Source organism: Quercus robur, chromosome 5, assembly GCF_932294415.1.
Source record: "Quercus robur chromosome 5, dhQueRobu3.1, whole genome shotgun sequence".
NCBI lineage: Eukaryota > Viridiplantae > Streptophyta > Magnoliopsida > Fagales > Fagaceae > Quercus > Quercus robur.
In genome coordinates, this window is record NC_065538.1 from 69081355 (window position 1) to 69106305 (window position 24951).

General features: G+C 34.8%; 2 protein-coding genes across 2 annotated transcripts; one reads left to right on the forward strand and one right to left on the reverse strand.

Annotated features, from left to right (window-relative positions):
* Positions 1 to 478: 478 nt before the first annotated feature.
* LOC126729162 (uncharacterized) lies at positions 479 to 2292 on the reverse strand. Its single transcript, XM_050434855.1, has 2 exons — positions 1274 to 2292; positions 479 to 1192 (listed from the first exon to the last, which is right to left on the reverse strand). Exons 1-2 carry the CDS (start codon positions 1337 to 1339, stop codon positions 494 to 496), a joined length of 765 nt encoding a protein of 254 aa, XP_050290812.1. The 5' UTR covers positions 1340 to 2292; the 3' UTR covers positions 479 to 493.
* Positions 2293 to 18120: 15828 nt separating this feature from the next.
* On the forward strand, positions 18121 to 24527 carry LOC126729163 (cyclin-D3-2-like). The gene is made up of 2 exons (XM_050434856.1): positions 18121 to 18817; positions 23910 to 24527. Exons 1-2 carry the CDS (start codon positions 18338 to 18340, stop codon positions 24309 to 24311), a joined length of 882 nt encoding a protein of 293 aa, XP_050290813.1. The 5' UTR covers positions 18121 to 18337; the 3' UTR covers positions 24312 to 24527.
* The last annotated feature ends 424 nt before the right edge of the window (positions 24528 to 24951 follow it).

Here is a 24951-nt window from a genome sequence, read left to right on the forward strand (position 1 = left end):
CTGCATGGCTCTTCGGATCACAGACTTAGGGGAAATTATTACTTATGACAACTATTCAAAGTTTTAAACAGAACCTAAGTCCTGCATGGCTCCTCAGAACACAGATTTGGGGGAAATTATTACTTATGGCAACTATTCAAGTTTTAAACAGAACCTAAGTCCTGCATGGCTCCTCGGATCATAGACTTAGGGGAAATTATTACTTAGAACTCTTGTGCAATTTCAAGGTACGTGCGTAGTCTAGCATCATTACAACCATTATTCAAATTCGCTGTACGGCATTCTTCTTTCTCATTCGTTTATATTTATTTATATCATTGCGAATGTTAAATAGAGGGATAGTATTAGTAAACATCCATAGAAAACAAAGAAAGCATTCTATATTAATATTCCAAAGTCAATACAAAGAGAGGTCTTTACAAAAGAACAAAAATAAGACAACTCTCATTCAAAAAAAAAAAAAAGAAGAGTACAAAAATTAAAACCCTAAAAGCTAAGCCTCAGCAGGAGGATCCTTTTTCTGCTCTGGTTGAGGAGGAGGAGCCTCGGAGATGGAGTCCTTGGCAGGATCCTTGGCTTTATCAAGCAGAGGGATGGCGTCAGGCACAGCCAAGCCCTGCTCAGAAGCTGCTTGAGCACCATCAGGATTCTCTCGGATCTCCTGAGGGTAGAAGACCTTCTCAGGCAATCTCAGCACCGAATTTGCAGGAATTCCTGCAGCATCAAGGGCATGAGCCCATGAGATGCTGCAGTAGTCCTTGCACACCTCGGGAATTTCCTCGGAGAGCCTGGCCTCCGTTTCTTGAATCCTGAGCTGATGAGCAGCTTTCTTTTCAGCCTCTGCATCCTCCCGAATCAGCTGAGCCTCTTCTTTAACCCGCCGTATCTCGTCCTCAACTTTCTGTAGAGCGGCCTTAAAATCCAGTACATTCTGCTTCTCAGTAGCAAGGCTGGTCTCGGTTACGAACAACTTCTGGCGCTGGTCCTCCGCTTGGGTTTCAGCACTCTTCAGGCCAGCCTCCGCTCTCCGGCGCTGTTTCTCCGACTCTTTGAACTTCTCCACAAGTTCAAGGTTCTCTTGCTTGAGGGACCCCACGGTTTTCTCCACCTTTGTCCGAGACTGGACCTCAGCTTCAGCCAAGCTGCGGTTGTTGCGACAGAACTCCTCAGCCACAAACACCTGCTGAGTGATCTGCCAACAAAATGAAACCAAAATTGTGTTAGAATGCAACAGTGTTTGATGACTTAACGAAAGGGTAGAAGAATGACTTACCATCGTAAGGTCCCTCTTAAGGGACAGAAAAAGCTCGGGCTGGGAGAATCGCCTGTAGGCCTCCATGTCCCGAGGAAGAAGCACTGGCTGCTCCAGGGCCTTAGCTATGTAACCTGCTCTACCCCTGTTGTATTCTCGAACCGAGGCAATATAGGGGATAGCAACCTCGTCTAACTCTAACTTCGGACTCCATACGCGTGGATTAACGCGCACTTCAGCCCGATTCTCCTCATCTTGGCTTTCCACGGAGTTAGCCCTTTTATTCCTCTGCCCCCGAGTGGCTTTTTACTGCTTGGCCGAGCGGGGGGCTACTTCACCTTCCTTAGGAACGTCAACCGGCCTTTTCTTTTTTAGGTCCGGGTTAACCTTGAGGCCAAGGTCGGAAGGAACCTGAGGGGCGGTTGGGGGAGGGTCCTGGGCCTGCGACTTAGCAGGCGCTTTCGAAGATTGGCCCTTTCCTTGGTTGGACATCAATTCTCGTAAAGTTTTTCCCTTGCCAGCCATGTTGTCTACTTCCTCATCCGAAGAGTCGTCCGAGCAGGCTATAATAATCGGAGCGCCAGCCACGGAGTTTCGATCCTGCTCTCCTTCAGGGTTCAAGAGCTCAATTAAGGGGGCTTTATCAACCTCCTCTTCAAAATAGAACTCGTCTATTTCCTCCTCAAGGGAAAGACGAGATGATTCGGTCTCTCCTTCAGCTGGCGTAGCAACTTCAAGGTTGTTTGGTGGAGACAGTTGCACGGCCGGTGGAGGATCCCGAACACCTGGTAGCACGACTGGCTTAAGATCTTCTCGGGCCAGAAACTTAGGCTTGGACACGTCAATCCTAGCCAACCTGGGACTACTAGCTCTGATGGCGTGGCCAATGGCTTGGAAAGAATGAGTTAGTGGTCGATAGCCCAAAACCAAATGACACGCGCGTAGCTACCCGTCCTCGGCAACGTAGATTTCTGACCTTAGAAGATAGTTCAGGGCCGGAACGTTCACGTGGCTCAGCCTGGGAGCAACCAAAGCTCTATCTGTAATACAACCGAGAAGGAAATTAGAATTAAACTACAAAATTTATGACAAGCAAAAAAGAGAGTAAATCCGAGGAGCTAAGCCCTTTCCCTAAAGGATTGGGCCTAAAGGCGCCGCACCTGGATTTCCTGCCCGAGTTGGACAATGAAAACTATCGCTCCATTCTCCTGAGGCAATGAGGAAGTCATCCTTCATAGTCTTATTGGATATGGGGAGACAGGAGATTAGCCTAACCACCTCGGATCGAGATTTAAGGTAATACCCTCCCTTCTCGACGTAGTGGCACTCGTACATGTGTACCACATCATGCCAGGTCAGGCCTAGACCCATTCGCTCGTTCAAGACATCTATGCAGCCTAATACCCTGAACATGTTTGGAGCGCACTGGTGTGGTGTCAACCTATGGTGGAACAAATAGTCCCGAGTAATCCTACGCATGGGAAGTGTCATTCCCCCTTGTATAAAGGCAATCATAGGAATGACCACTTCACCCATGTCTCTATCTAACAGTACTCCTTCTGGGGGACAGTACCGCAGAACCACTCCTTGCGGGATATGGTATTTTGCCCTAAAGGCCTCCATGGCAGCCGGAGTGTCTACTAGGTCTTTGAATCTACCCATCTAAGCTGAACTGGAGGGACGAAAAGTAAAACCGAGGAGAAAAGTAAAATCCGAGGAGAAAGTCGAAGCAACGAAATGAACGAAACTTACGGGTATCTTCACAAATGACCGGTGAGATGGTTGAAAATCTCTTTTAGGAGGAACGCTTCGCGGAAACGATTATGGAAATTTGAAGAACGGAGGAGCTCGTGGACTTCTGGGCACTGGAGTTCTCTGGAGTTCTCTGAACTTCTGACGTGCAGATAAAAAAGAAAAAATGAGCCTCTCTGGCGCTTTATATAGTAGGAGGGAGAGAGAAAAAATCCCTCCCGCTCAAAAATTCAAGGAACAATGCTGGCCGTCAGATCTACATCTCGCTGTTGGATAAAGGAGACATAAAGCTGCCTGGAGTAAATGGTCGCGCCTCGTAAATTGTGGCGCATCAAAAGTAACCGCCTACACGCGCGGACCAAGACCTCATTAATTCCATCCTTTGTAAATGTCAAAACCTCGCTTTTCTCCTCGGAAGGAGATCAAAACCGGAGTTTTGAGGGGCTATTGTGGGGACCGGCCCAGAATAACAGTTTGGCTTGGCCTTGGGCCCGTCCGAGGAGACGTCGCGGCCCAGAATCGTTGCTCAGGCCCACTGGAGCAAGGAGAACACGTCCGAGGAGTAATTCCTCTTCGAACGTTCCAAAGTCCAGGTCAACGATACATCCCAGCTACTGTAGCCCTCACTCCAAACATGTAAAAAGAAAGGAGACCCAAAATATCCCAGCAAAGGCTGTCACCACCACATTAAATGCACCACAACTACTCTCCTAGCCGCATTAATGAAGAGAAGACCCTTGAACAGTGTTACCTTGGTCACTGCAACTCACAAAGAACTGGTAAGGGCGTCTGATGGGATAGATGCTCAAGAAGGGGTTTGGATGATCAACAAGTGTAAGGCCCAGATGATAAAAAAGGGCCTATATAATATGTAAGAGTCCCTCAAGAGAAGGGGACAGAGGAAAAATGGAGAGAGAGTGAACAGAGGAGCAAAGGTTCATTGTACGCATGCATGCCCATGAATAAAATTCCCCCCTTCACATCCACTTTCTTGATTCGTGTTTCTATATCTCCTGAGCCCGTGTAACGAACCGTTTAATCCAACTGGAACCGAGTTCTTCAACCCACACTCTACAAAAATTCATTGTGTGGGACCTTTTGAGCCAAGGCCTGGCCGTCTAGGACCGGGTCAACTAAAATCGTGTCCCTACAGTAGTTTTTAAAGTTTTCTAGAGAGGGAGTGTTTATAACTTATTTGTATGAATTTAGTTATAAAATTATCTCTAAAAATAGTTAAATCATTAAATTATTATCCCTAAAGTTTATTATGAGTTTCTTCCTTTATATTGTGCTCATGTAGAATATGAGTATCATCTACTCTTCTGGATTACAAAGTATAAGGAATATATTTTTTAAATAAGTCAAAAGATGAATAAACAAAAAATATTAAATGGAATATTTGCCTAAGCATTCATTTATTATATATTTTTTGTTCATCTTGATATTTTGCAATAATTGATATACAATTGTTTAGTTTACTTTAATGTTTGATTACATTTCAAATAAAATTATACTTACATAGTAGGTTTTAAGCCATAGTAAGTAGAGGTGAATTCTTATTTGTTTCAAGAGATTATTCTTCTAAGCAAAGTAAATATATATGCTTTTAAAAAACTATCCCGTGCATCGCACGGTTTAACGACTAGTAATAATAATAATAATAATAATAATAATAATAATAGCAATGAAGGTCATGCCCATAAAGCAATGACTTTTACTCATGAGTAGTTCATCAAATTTCATGCAATTATATCATAAACTCCAATAGTTTCTACTAATACTTTTCTACTTTTTAAATTTTTTTACCTGTTGACTTCTAATAATCTTTTTATCATCTTCTTTCTACTTAACTCTTTATATTAAAATTTTAAAATAATAAATAAATAAATAAACCTATGGGAACCACCCCCTTCTCAATGATTTTTTAGATCCTTGCATAATCATCACTGCAGTCGCAACTCGCCAGGCTTATGTCATGAAGTAGAGTAGAATATTCTGTGTCAAGAATGAATTCCATGGTTTTCTTTAATTTGACAAAAAAAAAAAAAAAAGGACCTCTTATTTATTTTTGTATCAAATGGTAGCAGTGGCGGAGCCACGTTGGGGCTGAAGGGGGCCTCGGCCCCCCCAAATTTTTTATAAAAAAATTAGTAGATATATTCATAAATAGTGATCCCAGCAAGTTTATCCCTCTTAAAGAAAATATATGCTTTTAATGGTATCAGAGTCATGGGTGGTAATTGTCTGAGTTTTATTTCTTTGCAATTAAGAAGTTACTAGGAATTTTATTACTGCATAGCCACTACTTGCACCTTGTTAGCGTTGGTCAGCCTAAAGACTCGTTGGCAAACCATAGTTTCGCGTTAGTCAGCTTGTGATGTTAAGCCGACGGACATGCGTTGTTTGGGCGGTCCCGCAATGGAGTTTCCCAGGGAGGTGGTCTTGATAGCAAGGATACCAGTGGTTAGTAATAATTCCGTTAGTAATTATTAATTGCTTAGAAATAGAATGAATATGTTTAGTTGCTCATTATCTGTTGCTAGGACACACTTAGGACAAGTACACACTAATCTGAACATGGAAAGTGATAAGATAGTTAATTCTGAAGAATATAGCATGCAAGATATAGACAGAAATTTACTAGAATGGAATAAATGGAATATACCAACTGAAAGAACTGATAAAATCTACAGACATACTACTTTTTCTAAATTATCTTTCTTGACACATTACACTATAAAGACTGTTGAAAGAACTTACTCTTTATTTAATGAATATGAAACAATTCAGTTATTTTCAATAGACTCAATTAACAGACATAGAGAAAAAAAATGCATTTTTACATGTTGGCTTGGTTCAAGTAGCTGTTAAACCATTAACAAGAGAAGCCTTAAATGCAAGTGTTTTACTTTGTTTAAAAGATGACAGACATTTAAGATTTAATGACTCACTCTTAGGAATGATGGAAACAAGTTTACATAAAGGACCAATATATTTTAATTGTTATCCTAACTTTGCTTTAAGCCTATCTGATAGAAATATTATGGATGCTTTAACTTTGAATATAAAAACAAACGGTTATTACATGAAAGAAGGCTCAGAACCTTTAGCTGTTATTTATAGGATTTATTATAAACTGATGAAAACCACTTTAGACCCTCAATCAATAGTTGATCCTTCCCTTAAAGGTCAGACTCTCCTTCTGCAAGCCTCAACCCGAAACACTAGATTGCGGGTACCTTAACAAATACAATGGAAAGATATAGCCCTTCCACATAGATGGCAACTTGATGCCATTGTCCCTACACCAAATATAGAAAACACTGAACCAAACTTCATAGCCCAAAATATAGATGGTACAGTTATTATTTCTTTTAATAATAATGACAGACACACTGATAGTCTCATAAGACCTAGTAGTTCTACAGGCAGAAAGACCCCTATGATGTTTACCCCTAGAAGCTCCCTTTCCTCTAGGACACCTTTCTCTGATTCCAGACCTTTACCTCCTCAGAATCTTCCTCCAGTTATACACCTTCCCCTTATAAACACTAAGAAAACCCCTGTCCAGACAGAAACAGCTTATTATCCGACAGATACCACACAACCTACCCCTAATGTTCACCAACCTCTTTATCAGCCTCAACCTCAACCTGATTCTCCTACCCACACAAATATTTTAGGATTTACAGATGATAGACAAATTAATGTTTTATCTAAAGAATTTGTTTTAGATAAAGAACTACTAAAATATGATTACTTAAAACTCAAAAATAATGACAGAAAAAACCAATTCTTTGAAGAATACAATGAACAAGAAAGAAATAATTTAAGAACTAAGTATTATGAAATGATGACAGATTTACAGACACATTTCAGTTTCTTTGACTTTTTGGACTATCATAACAAAAAGATAAGTGTAATAGAGAAAATATTGTCATGGACAAAGATAGAAAATCATGAGAAAGTGTATCAGACTTATCCACCCTTTGAATCAATTATATTAAGTCAAAATAGTGGAGTCCAAGTGTTGGCTACTCCTATCAAAAGACCTAGTCTAAGTGATGCTAATAAGAACCTAGATAATATGATTCAACAGAACAATTACACTAATACCTACCTAAAAACAATTGGTCAAAAACTACAAGACATAGAGGACAGAATGACACCCCCTTCTACTTCTATAAAGAAAGAAAATACGTCCAATACCCCTTTGTTTATCCCTCATGAAATACCTCCTCACCTTAGAACACCTTTAAAGAAACCCATGACAGAAAAAACTGATAATTTACTTAATGAAATAAATAAATAACTGGACTTAATGAAACTAGAATCATTAAAGGATATGGAGCCATTAAAAAACAAGAATATTATAACGTTAAATACAACAGGACGAACTGATTCTTCGGAGGATGAAGAATCAGAAGACAATCAATTGACAGATTTGATAGATTTATCTGACATAAATAATTTGGAATCACAATTCACAGATAAATTACAAGTTAATGAATTAACTTTAGCATCTTCATCGCAAGATCGTAAAAAAGGAAGAATTGAATATTTATACCCCAGAAAGAATTGGTATCCTAAACCTACTCCCCCTGATTTACAATTGAAGAAAGACATACTTATGTTAATTCGTCTTATTCGCCAGATTTAATTTATGAATGGGATATTGATGGAATGTCAGAATATGAAATATAAACCTTTTACATGAAATAACTTTGCTCAATAATGTTTATAAGAATCATGGAAAACAGGACCATCAGATAGCTCATTTAATTGTCACTAGTTTTATTGGCCAGTTGAAAGGCTGGTGGGATCATTATTTAAATAATGATGATAGAAATGGAATATTAACAGCTGTTAAAAGAGAAACTGGTGGAAGTGTTATAATGACAGATAGACAGCCTTCACAAGATGCAGTTAATACTTTAATTTTTACCATAACTAAACATTTTATTGGTGATCCCAATCAATATAAAGAAAGAGCTTCAGATGTTTTAATTAATTTAAGATGTCCACAAATTTCAGATTTTCGATTGTATAAAGATGTTTTTATTTCAAAAGTCTTAAGTAGGAATGATTGTCAACAATCCTACTGGAAAGAAAAATTCATTGCTAGTTTACCTTATTTCTTTGCTCAAAAAGTTAGACTTGATATAGTTAATAATGACAGAACTATAGACTATCCTGGCCTAACATATGGAGACATAATATCTTCAATTAATAAAACAGGTCTATGGCTATGTAATGACTTAAGGCAAAAAAGATATGCTAAAAAAGAGCTAGGAACTTTTTGTGAGCAATATGGTTTTGATCCATTAATTGCTCCCTCTAGGAGAAGAAGAAAAGAAAAGAAAGATGATAGAAGCGATAGATACAAGAACAATAATAGAAGATATTATAAAGGTAAGTCTAAAGACAAGAAGGAAGAATCCAAAAGAAAGAAACATGATAGACGTAGGGAAAGTGACATTACTTGTTTCAAATGTGGGAAAAAGGGACACATTAGCAGATATTGTAACTTTCAAAGAAAGATAAATAAACTTGATATATCAGGAAAACTAAAGGATAAACTAATGAGTATAATAGAATTGATAGATAGTGATGAAACAGATAATGAAATTCACTGGATAGATAATAGTAACATCACCTCATCGTCATCTACAAATGTTTCTTCACATGATGAAAATGTTAAATTATGTAACTGTAATAATCCTGATAATTGTTATTGTAAAAGAAAATTAAAAATAAACGTCTTTACAAAACAAGAAGACATAATAATGGATTTAATAGATAAACTTCCATATCTACAGTCTAAGAAAGATTATTTATCTAAATTAAAAGAATCTTTAACTGAAATTGATAGATTTGAAATAGATCTAAAAGATTATAAGTCAACTTATAATTTTACAGAAATTACTGATAGATTTAAACCCAATAAACCTATAACTGTGACAGACCTACAAATAGATATTAATAACCTAAAAAATGAACTGAAAAAATTAAAATCAGAAAATTTCATATTAAAAGGCATGGTTGAATAGATAATTGCGCAAGTAATTAGCATAAAAGAAGTAATTAGCATAAAAGATAGAATTAAATATTGTAATGAACCTCTGACAGATTCCCCTTTTCTTGACAGACATAATTATATTGGTGAAAGTTCTCATAAAGAGGATGATAAAGATGAAATTTTAAATATAATTAACAAAATGATATTCCAGAAATGGTACACGGAGATAACTTTGGTAGTTCATAAAGAATTTTCATTAACAGTTATTGCCCTTGTTGATTCAGGTGCTGGCATGAATTGCATACAAGAAGGATTAATACCCTCTAAGTATTATGAATCAACAACAGACAGATTAACTCAGGCTAATGGTGATAGACTTAAAATAAGTAAGAAACTAACTAAGGCATACATATATAATAATGGAATCAAGTTCAAAACACCTTTCTTCCTAACAAAAAAGTTGTCCTCTAAAGTTATATTAGGAAATCCTTTTTGGCTTTATCTACCCTTTCTTCACGACAGATAATGGAATATGTACTAATATTTTGGAAACAGAAGTATTCTTTAAGTTCCTCCTATCCCCATTCCCCAAGGATATACACTTACTGAAAGAAATTTCCATCTCAAAGGATAGAAGTACTGACAATAGTGACTTAGTGATAGATAATGATGAGATTCCTACAATGGTAGATAATACTATTCTACCCAGTAGCAGTAGTACTTAAGTATATATATACTTAAGTATGTATATATATAAAAGGTTTTATGAAAACAAAATATTTTTCCTACTTTTGTTGACTATTCTAGTCTTTCTTTTGTTCCTACGTATCTTTCCATTATTTCTCCTATCTCTATGCCAGGATCTTTGTCTAGTACTATACGATCATGACTTTTAGTTCTTTCTTGTCCTTTCTCAACATATATTTATTCCCATCTCGTTGTCACTTCCATAATGGCCTTTAATTAGTTAATTTTAAAATTAACGGTCAATTGCCTGGCAAGCAAGATAGCCATTCTAAGGCTAAAATCTTAGACCAAATTCTGCCAAAATAGAAATCTTTAATACAGATTTCAGTTAAAGCATGAAGGCGTCTCAATAGAGACAATATCCCTTCAGAATACAAGGTCAAAAATGACAGTGTATTCAAGTGGTGATCAGAAAGGTTTAACTACTATAACTACCAATCAGACAAAATAACAGACAAGATAGACAACTGTGCCAGGTCACTATCCCCTTGCACCAGGTCATTTTGATTTCTAATAGATACAGACAGATGTCCCCGAGTCATTTCTACTATTCACGAGCATGCGTAAAAAGAGTTTAGACAAGGACAAAATAGATTTTAAAAGGCATTGCTATTCCAGCGTTCCAAAGTTATTGCCAGTTCGTATGAAGATTCTCAGATAGACCCAACAAAGTCTAGACAAAAATGGACATAAAGTATAGACAGACATTTAAAGTTACTACTGTTCACTAGCATGCGTACTCGGACAGAGTGCCAGATAGACTACTGTTCATAAAACTTTTACTGTTCAAGATTCTACCGACAGATTAACTTGAGTTCACTTTACTTAACCCAGGTTACTTTCAAAGACTTACCATGGTTCACTCCATCTATAAAAGGACAAATTCCGAAGACAGAAGGCAGGTCACAATTTTAAGGTTCAATTCTCAGGTTCAAAGCTTAGGTCTAAGATAGCTCTCCCTCTCCCTCAGAAAGACTCTTGTAATCCTTTCTCTTTTGTAATCCTGTCTCTTTTGTAATCTTGTAACCCTTTCCTTTTAGATAGATATAATCTTGTAACCCTTTATAGATTTTACTTTGTAATCTTGTAACTCTTTAGACAGTGTTTCATTTTCAAGCTTGTATCAAAGACTGTTTGTTTTCAAGTTTAATCAAAGACAGAAGTTTTATTCAAGTAAGATTTTATTAGTTTCCTAAAGATTGGACCTGAAAATTTGGACCTATCTTCTGTCTTCGGAGTTTGTCCTTTTATAGATAGAGTGAACCATGGTAAGTCTTTAAAAGTAACCTGAGTTAAGTAAAGTGAACTCAAGTTAATCTGTCAGTAGAATCTTTTAGAATTCTGAATAATAAAAGTTTTACTATTCATGAATAGTACTGTCTGAGATTTTGTCAGGGAACACATGCTAGTGAACAGTAGTGACTTAAAATTTGTCTGTATTTGTAATGGATCTGTCTAAAAGCTATTCATGCATGTTGGTGAATAGTGATCTGTCGCCAGTGAATAGTGATCTGTCGCCGTTGTTTGTTCGGAAGAGCATTCTGTCTGTCTATGCATTCTGTCTGTCTATGCATTCTGTCTATCTGTCTATCAATCTGTATCCTCGTAGTTATCATAATCTAGCAGATCAAAGTTGTCCTCATACTGCTCATGCTCGTGAAGCACTCCATAATCATTACATAGAGCACAATATGAAATAAGAAGGAAAATAGGAACATGATCCTTAGCTGTCATCAATCTGGGATCCTTAACAATCCTTCTTTTCCCAATAAGCCTTCTTATTGAAGGTCTTGGACCATACACAGCTATCCTGTCGGTGTAGCCATATAAATGCTGTCTAATTCTTTCTGTACTTTATAAATCTTGTTACACATGAAATTAGACCATTCTTGAGCTAGAGCACTTGGATCATCAAGTAATAAATAAGTATCTCCTGTATACCAGTTATATTCAAGGATACAACCCCAATCATGGATAAGGACTAAAATGTGTGCTGGCTGAGCTTCCATATAATAGTTAGTGTCCCAAACTGGAAGAGTACTCCAGATTTCCATCTTCATATAATTAAGTCCTCCAATCTGTGCTGCTGCTTCTTGGATGACTTTGGGGAATGAACTAATCTGAGTTGCAGAAGTTATAATTAATTTGCTAATAAACCTTGCTTCTAGCATTTCAGATAACCATAAAGGATCACAGATTACTGGATCCTCTATCTCTGTGTTGATAAGTAATCCCGAGTAGGGATTATATCTATCTCCTGTTCTTTCATAAACTCTGTCTGAATTTCCAAAGCTCTCATACCATGTAGCCTTATGAGATAACCATATATCACCTATCATGTCTTCTGTTCTGATAAATGCTGTAGAGACTAATACTTTAAAAAGATATATCCATCTATCATAAGAACTTGTTATAGCTTTATGAGTTAATATATTCTGTTGGATTTCAGGGGGTAAGGTTCTAATAGCAAGTCTCGTTTTTTGCTGAATCTTAGGGTGGAGTTTTGAAAAGCTTGTTCCCATAAGATAGCTTTTTAGAGACTGTAGTTCTGTCTTTGTGGAGCTTGAATCTCCATCCTCCTTGCCAGGGAGTTGACAATCGAGTGCTTCAATAAATGCCCCGGTGCTCACAAGATGTAATTCCAAAGCCTGAAGGGTCATTTGGAATAAGGGTTTCTATCTGAGGGTGAAGGTTGCCTGTAACTTATCAAGAAGTAGTTTAATATGAAGAGGAAGGTCTGTAAATTCTCCGTCCTGAAACATGAGATCAGTGCGGAGCACTTTTTGCAGAATTACATTGTTTTCATCACATGAATACATTGCCTCTGCTAGCAACGTATCCTGAAGGGATATTGTCTCCATCAAGACGCCTTCATGCATATCCGAAATTTTTACTGAAGGCTTTCGGATACCTTTGGGTTGCACCGCTAGTGCCTTGCCCTTGTCTTTCTGAGAGGATCTTTTATTCATAGTAGTCTGCAATTGGGTTTTGGGAAAAGGATTACGGCTTGAAAAATAATTTTGAAAATAAACATTTTCTTGTAAAGCTTCTATAAAATTTATTTTAAAAACTTTTTTGTCAATATCCTTTTGTAAAGTCTTTTCAAAATGATTTATGAAAAAAAGCAAGAAAAGCATTTATAAAACAAACTTTTCTTTGTACACTTTTGTGCTCTTGCTGAGTAGCAATGGTATTAGAATAGTCATGATGGGGTCTGTTAAAGTAAGTGAGACGCAGAATATTTCTAAAATCTAGTATGATTATATTCATATATGTACTACTATATATCTCATCTTGTGAGAATATGTGAAATAAAGTTTCTTCGTAAAGTCTTTTATTAATAGGAGAATATAGCAAGGGATTATAGTTAATTCTGTCTGTTGGGAAATTAAATATGTCATTATTCAAGAAATTATCACAATTAATGTTTTCTTTAATGATCAATACAAGAGAGTCTGTCAAAGCTTCTTTTATTAAAATATCTGTTATATTAATATTTAAGGATACTATAAAGGGTGTAAATATGTCATTTATTATAATTTTGTTTGGTACTTCTATCATACTGTCAGTCCCTATACTGTCAGTCCATGCATGTTGATTAAAAAAGATTGTATCCATATTTTCGTCTTTTATGCCTTTTCTACTAAGTTTTTCTGTAGATTGGACTTTATGTTGGTACTTATGCAAAGAAGCAATAGGAGAATAAGAACATATCTCTGCCTCTTTGTCTTGTTTAACTTTCTTTTTGTCATTTTCTGTCAATTGATTAACAAGTAATATTTCTGTCTTTAAAGATGACAAACTTCTTTTAGCTATATAGATTCCTCTTTCATTGATATCTGTTAAAATAGTAACCTTTTTGGAAGAGTGTTTTTCTTTCAAGACAGGTGGTACAATGAATCTAAAGAATATATCTTTTCCCAATATATTAGTTTTAATTCCTTCATCTGTCACTAAAAAGGGATAAATTAAAGCCATAAAAGGAGTTCCTAAAATAATTTTAGAAGGAAGGTCTTTAATTAAAACAAAGGCTGTTTCAAAATATATTCCATCATGGCATATAAACATTAGGTAAATTTAGTTGTGCACTCGTGTTTCATGCTTTTTTTTTGCTGTTAAACGTGGAGGACAGCCAGAGACCATATAACAGAAATGAAATGTCAATTGTTTACTACATATTTGGAAAAATACCAAATCATAAGACGACATGTATGTATGCATAATTGCATATACAAAGATACAGTTGATTACTGACACGAGTAGAATCTACCGACAAATTTGAATGGCCAAATGTGGGATACGTGATCATAAATACGTGATTATACTAATTACACGTGAATACGTTATCATGAATGAGCTGGTTAAATAATACTAGCCTCGAGATGAGACTTTTTTTTTTTGGGTTTTAGAGTCATAATTTTTTGTCTATCTCAATTTGGAATATTTCTCTCTTTTATCTAATTAAACTACACGAATAATAATTTTATTTTGAACTTAGAAATTACATTCATTAAAATGGAAAAAGAAAATGCAGTACAAATAGATGTGAAGAGAGAACAATTCAAACACCAACATAAATAAATAAATAAATCATTAAAAAAAAAAAGAGGGAGTACATTAAAAATCACATTTTTTAATAATTCAAAAATAAAGAAAAAGTTAGATTACAGTTTACTACAGGTCCTACACGTGGGACCCCAGATGTGATTTTTCTTACCTTTGTTATTAGTCATTAAATTAATTAATCTATTATATGATATATAAATATAATAAACTATTATTAAAACTGATACAAATATACTTTGTCTAAATTTTTTTTATTTATATAAAAAGGAAAATTATTGATAATTTTATTTCTAATTCGCTACTTGACAGTTCCCTCTTAAAAAGTATAGATTACAATATTGAATAAAAATATTTAATTTTTTATATTACTACTTGTTTTTGGCATATTTTGATTACACATAAGTTAATAATGTCAATCTTACCTCATGAATTATTTAAATTTAATAAATACAATTTTTGTAGTATGTGTTTGTAGTACTATTTTAATTATTATACTTAGCATGAATGATGCATGTGGTACTACAGATAGGGGAAAATTTTAATCTTTTCATTTTTTTTGGGCCCCCAAAGACAAATTTTTGGCTCTGCCACTTAATGGTAGCGTAGGCACAGACACAATATTGCAATGTGAATGTAAACCCAAATTTCACATAGCATTAGTTTGACCTTACCTAATATCCGTCAGATGTTAAAAGCTCTCATAAATACTGACTCATAGAAATTATGGAATTGAAAAGTATGAACAGGTGTAGAGAATTCTAAAGATTCTCATTCTTTCACACCCCAGCTACCTACTCAACCACTGAAGCAATGCTAATAATAAATGTGGGTGGGTTTCCCATAAGGCCATAAATGTAATACCAAATAGGCAGAGCAGAGCCTAGTATATATCATCGTGGTTTTTAACATTAGATTCCGTCATGCATACCATGTAACCATGGTACATACGTAATATCAAACGTCACACACATTTTTTTTTTTTAGGAAAAAAAAAAATAGAAAAGAAGATCCCGTTCTCATTTCCATTACTCGAATCTGAAATGATCTGCCAATATATATATAAAACTTTTCGAGAACAGTTGCTGGCTTATGCTCCCTCGTCATTAATTGTATCATGTGTATCTAAATAATGTAACATCGAGGAACTAAACGCCCCTTTGGTCCACATGCTACAGCCTACAGCCTTTTTTTTTTTTTTTTTTTTTTTTTTTCATAGGAATGCTAAAGCTTTTTTAACCTACTTTGTCTTGTTCTTTATTAAAAGTTAGAAATTGTAACCTACTTTTAAATTAAGATTTTAGATGAATAGAGTTGGTGGCTACCATGGGAATCCATTATTTTAGTTTGAGGGACTTAGAGCATCCGTAGCAGATGTTCCAAAAATTATACAATTTTACCATATCAAATGCCTATTATAACATCCCATTTATCAGATATTTTATAATTCAATTCTATACATTAAAATAATATTTACTACTTATCAACACAATAAACAAACAACAAATAATATACCACATATCTTCCGTACCATGGCAAATTTGCCACGATACTGTTCAATGTTGCAAAAAAAAAAAAAAAATAATATCCCACATCTATTAAATGAGCTAAAATTGGGTTTGGTGTGGGATATGTGCCAAATATTTAGCATTTGGCACATATCCCACATCTAGTGTGGGTGCTCTAAAGCATTAACATCCGGAATGCAAAAAAGTTTTTATTTTACACCTTCAAAATCTATTTTATTTATTATATTATTTCATTTTACAACTCACCCAACATCATAATTTCTATTTTTATATATAACTCATTAAAATAATATAAATTTTATTCTTTCCCTCTCTTCCTTTTTATCTATTTTTTTTTTTTTTCCAATCTGCTATTGCCTACCAAAGTCTTCCTCAACTCTCAGTGCTCCCAGCACCGCTAACAAATACCTACAACTGAAACCCAACCACCACTAAAACACCAATATCAACCAACAAAACCAATTGTTGATCCACACCACCGAAACACAAAACCAACCAAAAACCCAACCACACCATCGAAACCCAAGCCAAAATACCCAATCTCCACACCGATTCAACTGATTCAACCCAAGCCACCACACCCACGCCTGCAGCAACCCACAACCACTGAGAAAGCCACTGATTTAAACCCACCGAAATTGCCGCCAACCCACGCTGCTTGATTTCAACCCAAGCCACCATACCCACGTCGCTCGCCACCGATTCAGGTCCCAGACTCAAAACCAAAGCCCAACGCCACCGATTCAAGACCCCGCCTCGAAACCAAAGCCCAACGCTGCCAAAACCACCGAGAGGAAACCCAAGGCGTAGCCACTGATTCAAAACCCGGCCACCGATTCAAACCTCAGCCACCAAAATCTATGCCCAGTACCACCAAATCCACTGAGAGAGAGAGAGAGAGAGAGAGAGAGAAACAGAAACAGAGAAGAGAGAGTGAGAACAGACGAGAGAGAGGAATAAAATAACATTATTATTATTATTATTATTTTTACATCTTATGCTCCAGTTGGTAAAATTTATAAAAACCCATACCCAGATGGAGCATTATTTTTGAGGATTTGGTTGTAAAATGGCAACTAGGGGTGTTTACCCTCCCAATGCTAGTGTTCTTAGATTGAAAGATATATAGAGTCAAAACTATAATTGATTAAAAATTTTAATTAACTTATTTTGTTTGATCTAAAATTTTTGTTTAGATAAAAAATACATATGACATAACCATACATGTCATTTTATTTTCTTTTCAGTTTTTCCCATGAATCAACTAATAAATTACTAGTGGCAATTTGTGTTAGTGGATCATGTTCGTTCGTGTTGATGGAAGAGTATTCAAATTCGCAATTCAAATCTAGCCTAACCCATTTAATAGTCATGTCAATAAAACTTTTCAAGCATAACATTACATGTTTATTAAGCGAGTTGACACAACACAACCCATTTCAACTCGTTTAATAGAAAATCTAAGAACAATAGAGTGAAATGCGTTTTTTTTTTTTCGTTGTTTTTGGTAAAAGGGTTAGAGAATTTGGAGTTTTAATAAATAATTTATCAATATAATCAGTAAAATTACTCCATTTTTTAGAATTCAAATTTATATTAGATAAAAAATATTACATTTATTTATATTAATCAAATTATTTCGAGTTGATTGAGGTTAAGTAGATCAACACAAAATTGACCCATTTATTAATCACGTGAAGATGTTTGATCCATTTCAACACAAATCTATTTACACTAAACACCAATTTGCAAAAAACTGTATCATGTTTGTACTTTGGTGCAGTTTGGATTGCGCGTCTACGTCTGACGTATGGTGTTTTGCTTCTCCTATTTTTTTTTTTTTTTCTTCAAGCCGCTTATGTTGACTTTCAAAGACAATTTACTGTTCATGAACTGTGCATACACTGTTTATGACACTGTTCACGTATTTAAAAATATTAAAAATGTCTCACGGTACTATTCACACATTTAAAAATTATTTTGTTATAGTTTTCAGTTTCAGCAAAAATAAATTTAATCCAAACGGACCATTTCTATTGTGTTTGCAAGTCGTGTCACCCCTATAATAAATCACTGGGGACCATATAGCTACCCTCTTCTATTTTTTAATTTTAAATGAATCCTACAATTGAAAGTGGAAATTACGACACGTGACACAATTTTTTCTTGACTTGGACAGGTTGTTGAAAGGTCCAATCGTTCAGGTCAACAATGAAGTCTTTTTTTTTTTTTAAGGGAGGTGGTAAAATGATTTTTTTAGGAGCACTTGCCACTAAAAAAGAGAGAAGATTTAGACAAGACACATGCACAATGCATCTCGATCCCACATTATGATTTGTTAATGAATATACTATGCATGGGAGTTCTCTCTTCCAAGGTTGAAGACTTTAACCTTAGTGTTCAAGGTGAGTGGGAACTCAAAAAATAAACCCAGTTGGCTGTTCTCTATTTTTGTTACGCCGACAAATTACAGTTATGGCTGAAGAAGAAGCAAAGACTCATGATCACTTCTCTTGTCTCAATGACCTTTCCTGCAACGAAGATAACGTGAGTGCTATTGAACAGCCACTGATTAATAATCATTGGCCACAATTTTTAGTGGAACTGGATGAGCAGCTTGACAAGCAATATTGTTGGCTACATATTCTGTTATCTAAGGAAGACGAGACCCATGCCAAGCTCTCTTCCTGCTTTCTAAAAGCCGATATGTCTCTCATCATCATTTCAGCTCGTCAAGAGGCCGTAAAGTGGATTTTGGCTGTCAATTCTTACCATGATTTCTCTGCCTTCACTGCAGTTTTGTCAGTTAACTATCTTGATCAATTTCTACTCAGTTTTCAGTCAAGGAGTGACATGCCCATGAAGCCTTGGATGGTGCAGTTAGCTGCTGTAGCTTGTCTTTCTTTAGCAGCTAAAGTTGTGGAGATCCACGTTCCTCTTCTCTTTGATCTCCAAGTAAGTTTAATTTGATCCCTATCTCTCTTTCATATGTGGTAGAAAAATCATGATGATAAAGTATACAATAAGAAATGACTGGTACATATCCCTTACTGCACACAATTTCCAAAAACGAGAAAAACTGTGATTTCACAATTTGAACTTCCTTAACTTGAAGTCACGATTTCCATTATTTTAGACATTGTGGTAGAAAAATCATGGGGGTAAAGTTTAGTAGTGTACACCCCTTAATGCGCACATAAAAAAAAAATCCCAATCACAGTTTTGAACTTTCGTAATTAAAGCCACAGGCCCACAGTTTTCTTTTGTTTTTAGAGATTATGGGTACTATGTGTACAATTGTGTGTGTAATAGAGACACCCTGTATAAAATCCTTATAGTTTCTCCACAAAATACAGAACCTTTTGAGGGTAACACTTAACCCTTTTGTATTAAGTGTGAGTTTGGATGTTGCTAAAAACTGAAAGTTAGTGTGTTTGGCGTGTTTCTGTGGGTCCTGTGCACTGTTCACAAGACCTACAAATATGAAATTCAGCAAATTTTAAATTAAAATTAGGTCACATAATACTATTCATATATTTAAAAATTATTTTGCTATAGTATTTTCAGTTTTCGATTTTCAGTAATAAGCGATATTCAAACAAATCCTAATTTTTTTTCTTTTTTTACATTATGTATTAGTAATTTCATTTCAAAAGAACAACAGTGAAAATAGTTTAGAAACTCAACTCAACCGATCAAGCCCACCAAAACATTTTTTTTTTTTTTTTTTTTTTTTTTTTTTAAGGAAAGACCACCAGTACAGTTGCTACAACTACAGCACCAAAACAGCTACAATACCAAGACAGTTTCAAGAAACATTGCACAAAGAGCTCAAGCTCAAAAAATGACAAAAAAAAATTTCTAGCTGTGGGAAAATGCTATTTACACACACTAACAAATAAAAATTAAAAAAAAAAAAATGGAAAACGTGACTTGAAGAAAGACCTGCACTCCTTTTTTGTCAAATTTCTAGAAATTAAAGGCAGTCCAAGGTATTTAACAAGAAGCTTCCCTTCTTTAAATTGGAGTAAGCCCAATGTTTGCTGTTTTAGGCTTGAAGGAGTAGCAGCAATGAAAATTATACTAAGGAAATGTTTAGCATGTTGTAATAGTTAATGTAATCGAACTGTTATTCATGTCTATTAGTTATGTATAATAGTTATTCTGTTATTTGATTACATTTTTACTATGAAAAATAACTATTTCTTAAAATGAAGAATAGTTATACATTTCTAAAATGGTTGTAATAACAATCCTTTAGTGCATGCAATAGTTTTTTAAGTTAATATAATTTAAAAAATACAAATTTTCCCTATACATCATCTTTACAAGCTTTCCATATGTAATAACCAAACTTATACTATCACGCACCTTTGGCTTGATAGTTGCTCCATAATTACAAGTTCTTATGGGATGGAGGGGTAAGTGCTAAGATTCAAGTTTCTAGGAAGGAGTTTCACATACATATACTTATATTAGTTTAGAGTATGATTTTTATCTCAGATAATTATATATATATATAAAAAAAAAATAAAAAAAAAACTAAACTAAACTTATGAATAAGAATAATACTTATTTCATTACAATTTCTTTTATTTCTAGTAATAAAGATTACTATTTTTAATTAATCTTTATTTAGTATATCAAACGTTCCCTTAACAATGTTTGGTCTCAAACCCGATAGCTTTGTGGACTCATTCAAAGCTTCAAGGACCACTTGAATAAATTATAGATAAGCTCCCCAAAACACCATCAAATCATTAGCAAAACATAGATGAGTGAGCTTCAATGCAACATACTTTGGATGAAATTTAAACTTAGCACATTTTCCCACTCCTCTCTACAAAATCTTGGAAAAAATCTCAATGGCTAGAACGAATATGTAAAGGGAGAGGCGATCCCTTGCCTTAATCCTCTTCCCTTTTTACAGTAACCCACCAGGCTACCATTGAAGGCAATTGAAAATTTTGGAGTTGTTATGCACTCCTTCACCCAATGGACAAAGGTTGGTGATACACTAGCAGCTAGAAGATAGTGTAGTACAATATCTCATTCAACGATATTGTAAGCCCCCTTCATGAGATCCACTTCATGAGTGCATCTAGGCCTGTCTTTATTTTTGTGGTAGATTTTCACTATTTCCTGCATTAGCAAAACATTCCTTGCAATATTCCTTCTGTTGTATATATAGGTATATACATGGATAGGTTGTAATAATGATGTTTGAGTTTGGAGAATATAGTTTCATGAAGTGAAAATTCAAGTTCTGGAATTTTCTAAGTGAAAATTCAAAATACAGTATTTTTGATCAATTGAAATTTTGGCTCGATCAATCGAAAATGTTAAAGAAAAACTCCTGGAGTTTCTAGATGTCTTGATCCTGTTTGATTCCTGTTCGACCGATCGAAAATCGTGAAACAGGATTTTTTGCAAAATTTTCTGTTAACTATTCAGAAAGGTTGAAGAGGTTTCAAGCCTTGTTAATAGTTTTATGAAGCATTTTAACACTTTATAGGTGTCTTTTGATGAAATATAACCCTATAAGTATAAATGAAGGCTTATGTTCACAAAATAGTAAGTTTGAGATAAACACAAGAAATCCTGTGGTTATTCTCCAGAATTGCTATCTGAACATCTTGGTTGTATCTTGGGGACAAATTTGTGATAACTCTTTAGTAACAATAGTATGGGGGGCAAATATTATCTAAGGAAAACAATATAGTGCCTTCAAGTTATTTATTTTCTGTTTATCTTTTATATTAATCTTGTTCTTCTATTATTACTTTGTATAATATCCATAACACCTTCTAGGGACAATGGGGGTTTGTTATTGTTGTTGGGTTATACATGTGAGTTAAGTTTCACATTGAATAATGATAAGATGAATGAGTAGTTAATATAACGTAATTGAGTACATACCCATAGGATTTAGACCTTTTAGGTTAAAATGTGTCTTTATATGTTATATTAATTATTCAAAGAATCTCTCTAAGGTGTTTATATCCCCAACGAGTGGTATTAGAGCCCATGGTGTTGTAGGGCAAAGTTGGCAAGGTTATCAAGGTTCCTTTCGCAGTTGGAGTGGGAATAAGATATGTGCACTTAAAGCTCTTTCACAAATGGAGCAAGGCAGGTCCCTTTTCCTATTGGAGCAAGGACAGTATATTATACCAAGTAAGCCCATAAAGCTCTCATAAATGATCTAGGAAAGGCCAACAAAAGAGTATTATTGCCTATGATGCTAGATAACAATGAGGTGCGAGGTTCCCATGAAGGATAAAAGACATGTGGGGTTGATATGTGAAGGCTTATAAATGATGCACTAATGAAGGGAAACACTCATTGTGCAAGGAAGAGAGAGTAGAACTTGTTCATGGCCTATAGAGAGGTCATGAAGCCTACAAAGGGGCAAACTCTCACACATGAGAGGGAGATTGTTGGGTTACACATGTGAGTAAATGTCCTACATTGAATAATGCTGAGAAGAATGAGTAGTTAACATAACATAATTGAGTACATACCACACTACTTAGACAAGGCTTCAATCTATTTACTAAAATTAAAGTAATACATTTGTAGATTATGTTACAGTATGAGGTAAATTGTTTGAAATCTCCCATCTTAGAAGGGTTAGGGGTTTTGGGAATCAAAGACAAGATTATTGCAATTACCTCACCAAGGAGTTTACCCAATTGAAAAGGACACACTAGCGGCTCTAACGTCTTCATGATCAATGCCTTCATAAAAAATTGGGAAGTAAAACCATAGAATGCATAAGCTTTATCTCCATTAACTAAACAAATCATTCTGAATTTTTGAGCTTGAAACCTCAGCTTGCAAGGCAGATTTCTATTGCTCAGAGATTTTATTAGTGAGAATCTAAGAGCTCAATGCTACATCACTATGATTTAAGCTGATGCTTAAAATACCAAAAATTAAAGATACTCATAAAATTCCTTTGCCATGTCTTATAAGAGCGTAGGGTTTGCAAAATTCTGCCCACTATTGTCAACTAGGCATTTGATAGTACTCATTGATTTTCCAATGGAAACAATTTTGGGAATAGTAAGGGTACGTTTGGTACACTTAATGAGGATTATAATAGGAATTGTAATATTTATTATTAGGAATAAAATGTATTGTAATGTAATAACTAAACCTAGTCATTAGTTTGGTTGTGAGTTATAACATTAGAATGAAACTTAGCATTTATTTTAAGAAATTTCTTACTCATACAATTATATCTCTTTAAAAATTGTTATTTTTAAATTTAAGAGAGATATGTATTATTTTTTATGATTTTTTATTTTTATAATTATTAGATGTATATGGAAAGTTTGTTTATTTGAAAATATATTAAGTTTTGAAATTATTGCTCTTACTAAGGAATAGCTAATACAACCTTTTAAAGATGAATAGTTATTCCTCATTTTGAAGAATAACTATTCATAACGAATGATTATTCCTTGTAATAAAAACATAACCAAACTAAATAATAACTAAATAATAAGAATAATTATTACATTACAGTGTCTATTACAGTCTACCAAATATGTTCTAAGTATTTCGATTTTGATCCCCTAGTGACAACCACTTTACTTCACTCCAGCTTCTTTCTTTAGAAAACTCTCCCCAGCTTGCACAAGGAACTGATAAAGATGCTTACTTTCCCTCTCCCTCACAATCAAGTGAGCTTTCCCAGGAGTCTGGAATATTGTTTTGGACCTGCTCAAGTTCCATTTTAGCCTTGAGACCTTCAGAGAAATGCAGCCAGATACTTCTATATTCTAACTCTTCAAAAATCTCTTGTGCTATTGCTTCATGTGGAAACCATACACTTAACCTCTGTACCTATGGGTTTTTTTATTATTAAAATCTAGAACTGCACGCATTTTCACAAAAATAGCTGAGATTTTTTTTTTTTTTTTTTTTTTTCCACAATCATGGAACTGTCTTTTATGTTTTTTTGAGTTTTTCCTGTTAGTATTGCATTTACAAGTTGCAACTCAATACAAAGGCTAACGAGAATCAACTTATATGGTTCCAGGTTGAGAAATCGGAATATTTGTTTAGGCCAAAGTCAATCCAAAAAATGGAACTGTTGGTGCTCTCGCTGCTAGATTGGAAGATGAACCCAGCCATCCCACTTTCTTTCATGAACCACATTATCAAAATGGTTCCCTTGGGAGATCACCAGCATTTGGAGTTCTCTGCATTATTTAATCATCGTGTTCTTTCTCTGCTCAGTGATTTTAAACTAGTGCATTATCGGCCATCTGTAATTTCTGCAGCCGTAACACTTCATGTGATGAAGCATATGGATGTTGGAGGTTCGAATTTGGATTCCTGCATGAATGAACTCTGTGGTACTCTTCAGTTCAACAAAGAGAAACTCGAGGCATGTTATCAACTCATCCGGACTTCTTTAGCAAATGGCAATAACTACTAGATCCTTTTTCCTTTCATTTTTTTCATAGATGTGGTCGACTCCATATAATACAACATATCAGATGTATCTCTTCTAGTCTTTCCATAGAAAACCGATAAAATTGAACGGTATAGAGAAGAGTACAACAGGTAGCTTCACCTCTCTCATTATGTACTTTTTCCTAATTTTTATTTATCACTTTCTAAAAGTAAGTTAGATTACATAATAGCTTGGTTATTCCAGCCATACGAAAGTTTGGGACTGTGCACTTTCTGCCCACAATTCTAAATCTATAAAATTAGAAACCAAGTTAGGGAACATGATTCTTTTCATCTAATTTGAAATGGAAAGGGTCCATTCCATAATTAAAAATTTTTATTTCCACACTATTCTTCCACCTGGAAAAAGAATATCTTAATTTCAAACTATGTTCATCTCGTCTATTTTATGATTCAAATTAATTTTTATAAATCTAAAGATGTACGGAATGTTATGACATTTAAAATTTTAATTAACCTAATAACCTCTACATTATTAGATTTGTCATATAAAATGTGACGTGTGAAATGGAGAAAATGGATAGAAACTTGAAATTGAGGCAATCCAATTCCTTCTTGGATGGACGCAAGAAGTAGCTTTACAATTTTTATGGATCTTATAA

Bases quoted from the DNA above. Each gene is read 5' to 3' on its own strand.
- LOC126729162 (XM_050434855.1), bottom strand. From the start codon at position 1,339: ATGGAGGCCTACAGGCGATTCTCCCAGCCCGAGCTTTTTCTGTCCCTT. The intron at 1,193-1,273 runs GTAAGTCATTCT...TTTTGTTGGCAG, and splicing joins TTAAGAGGGACCTTACGATG to ATCACTCAGCAGGTGTTTGT.
- LOC126729163 (XM_050434856.1), top strand. From the start codon at position 18,338: ATGGCTGAAGAAGAAGCAAAGACTCATGATCACTTCTCTTGTCTCAAT. The intron at 18,818-23,909 runs GTAAGTTTAATT...ATATGGTTCCAG, and splicing joins CTCTTCTCTTTGATCTCCAA to GTTGAGAAATCGGAATATTT.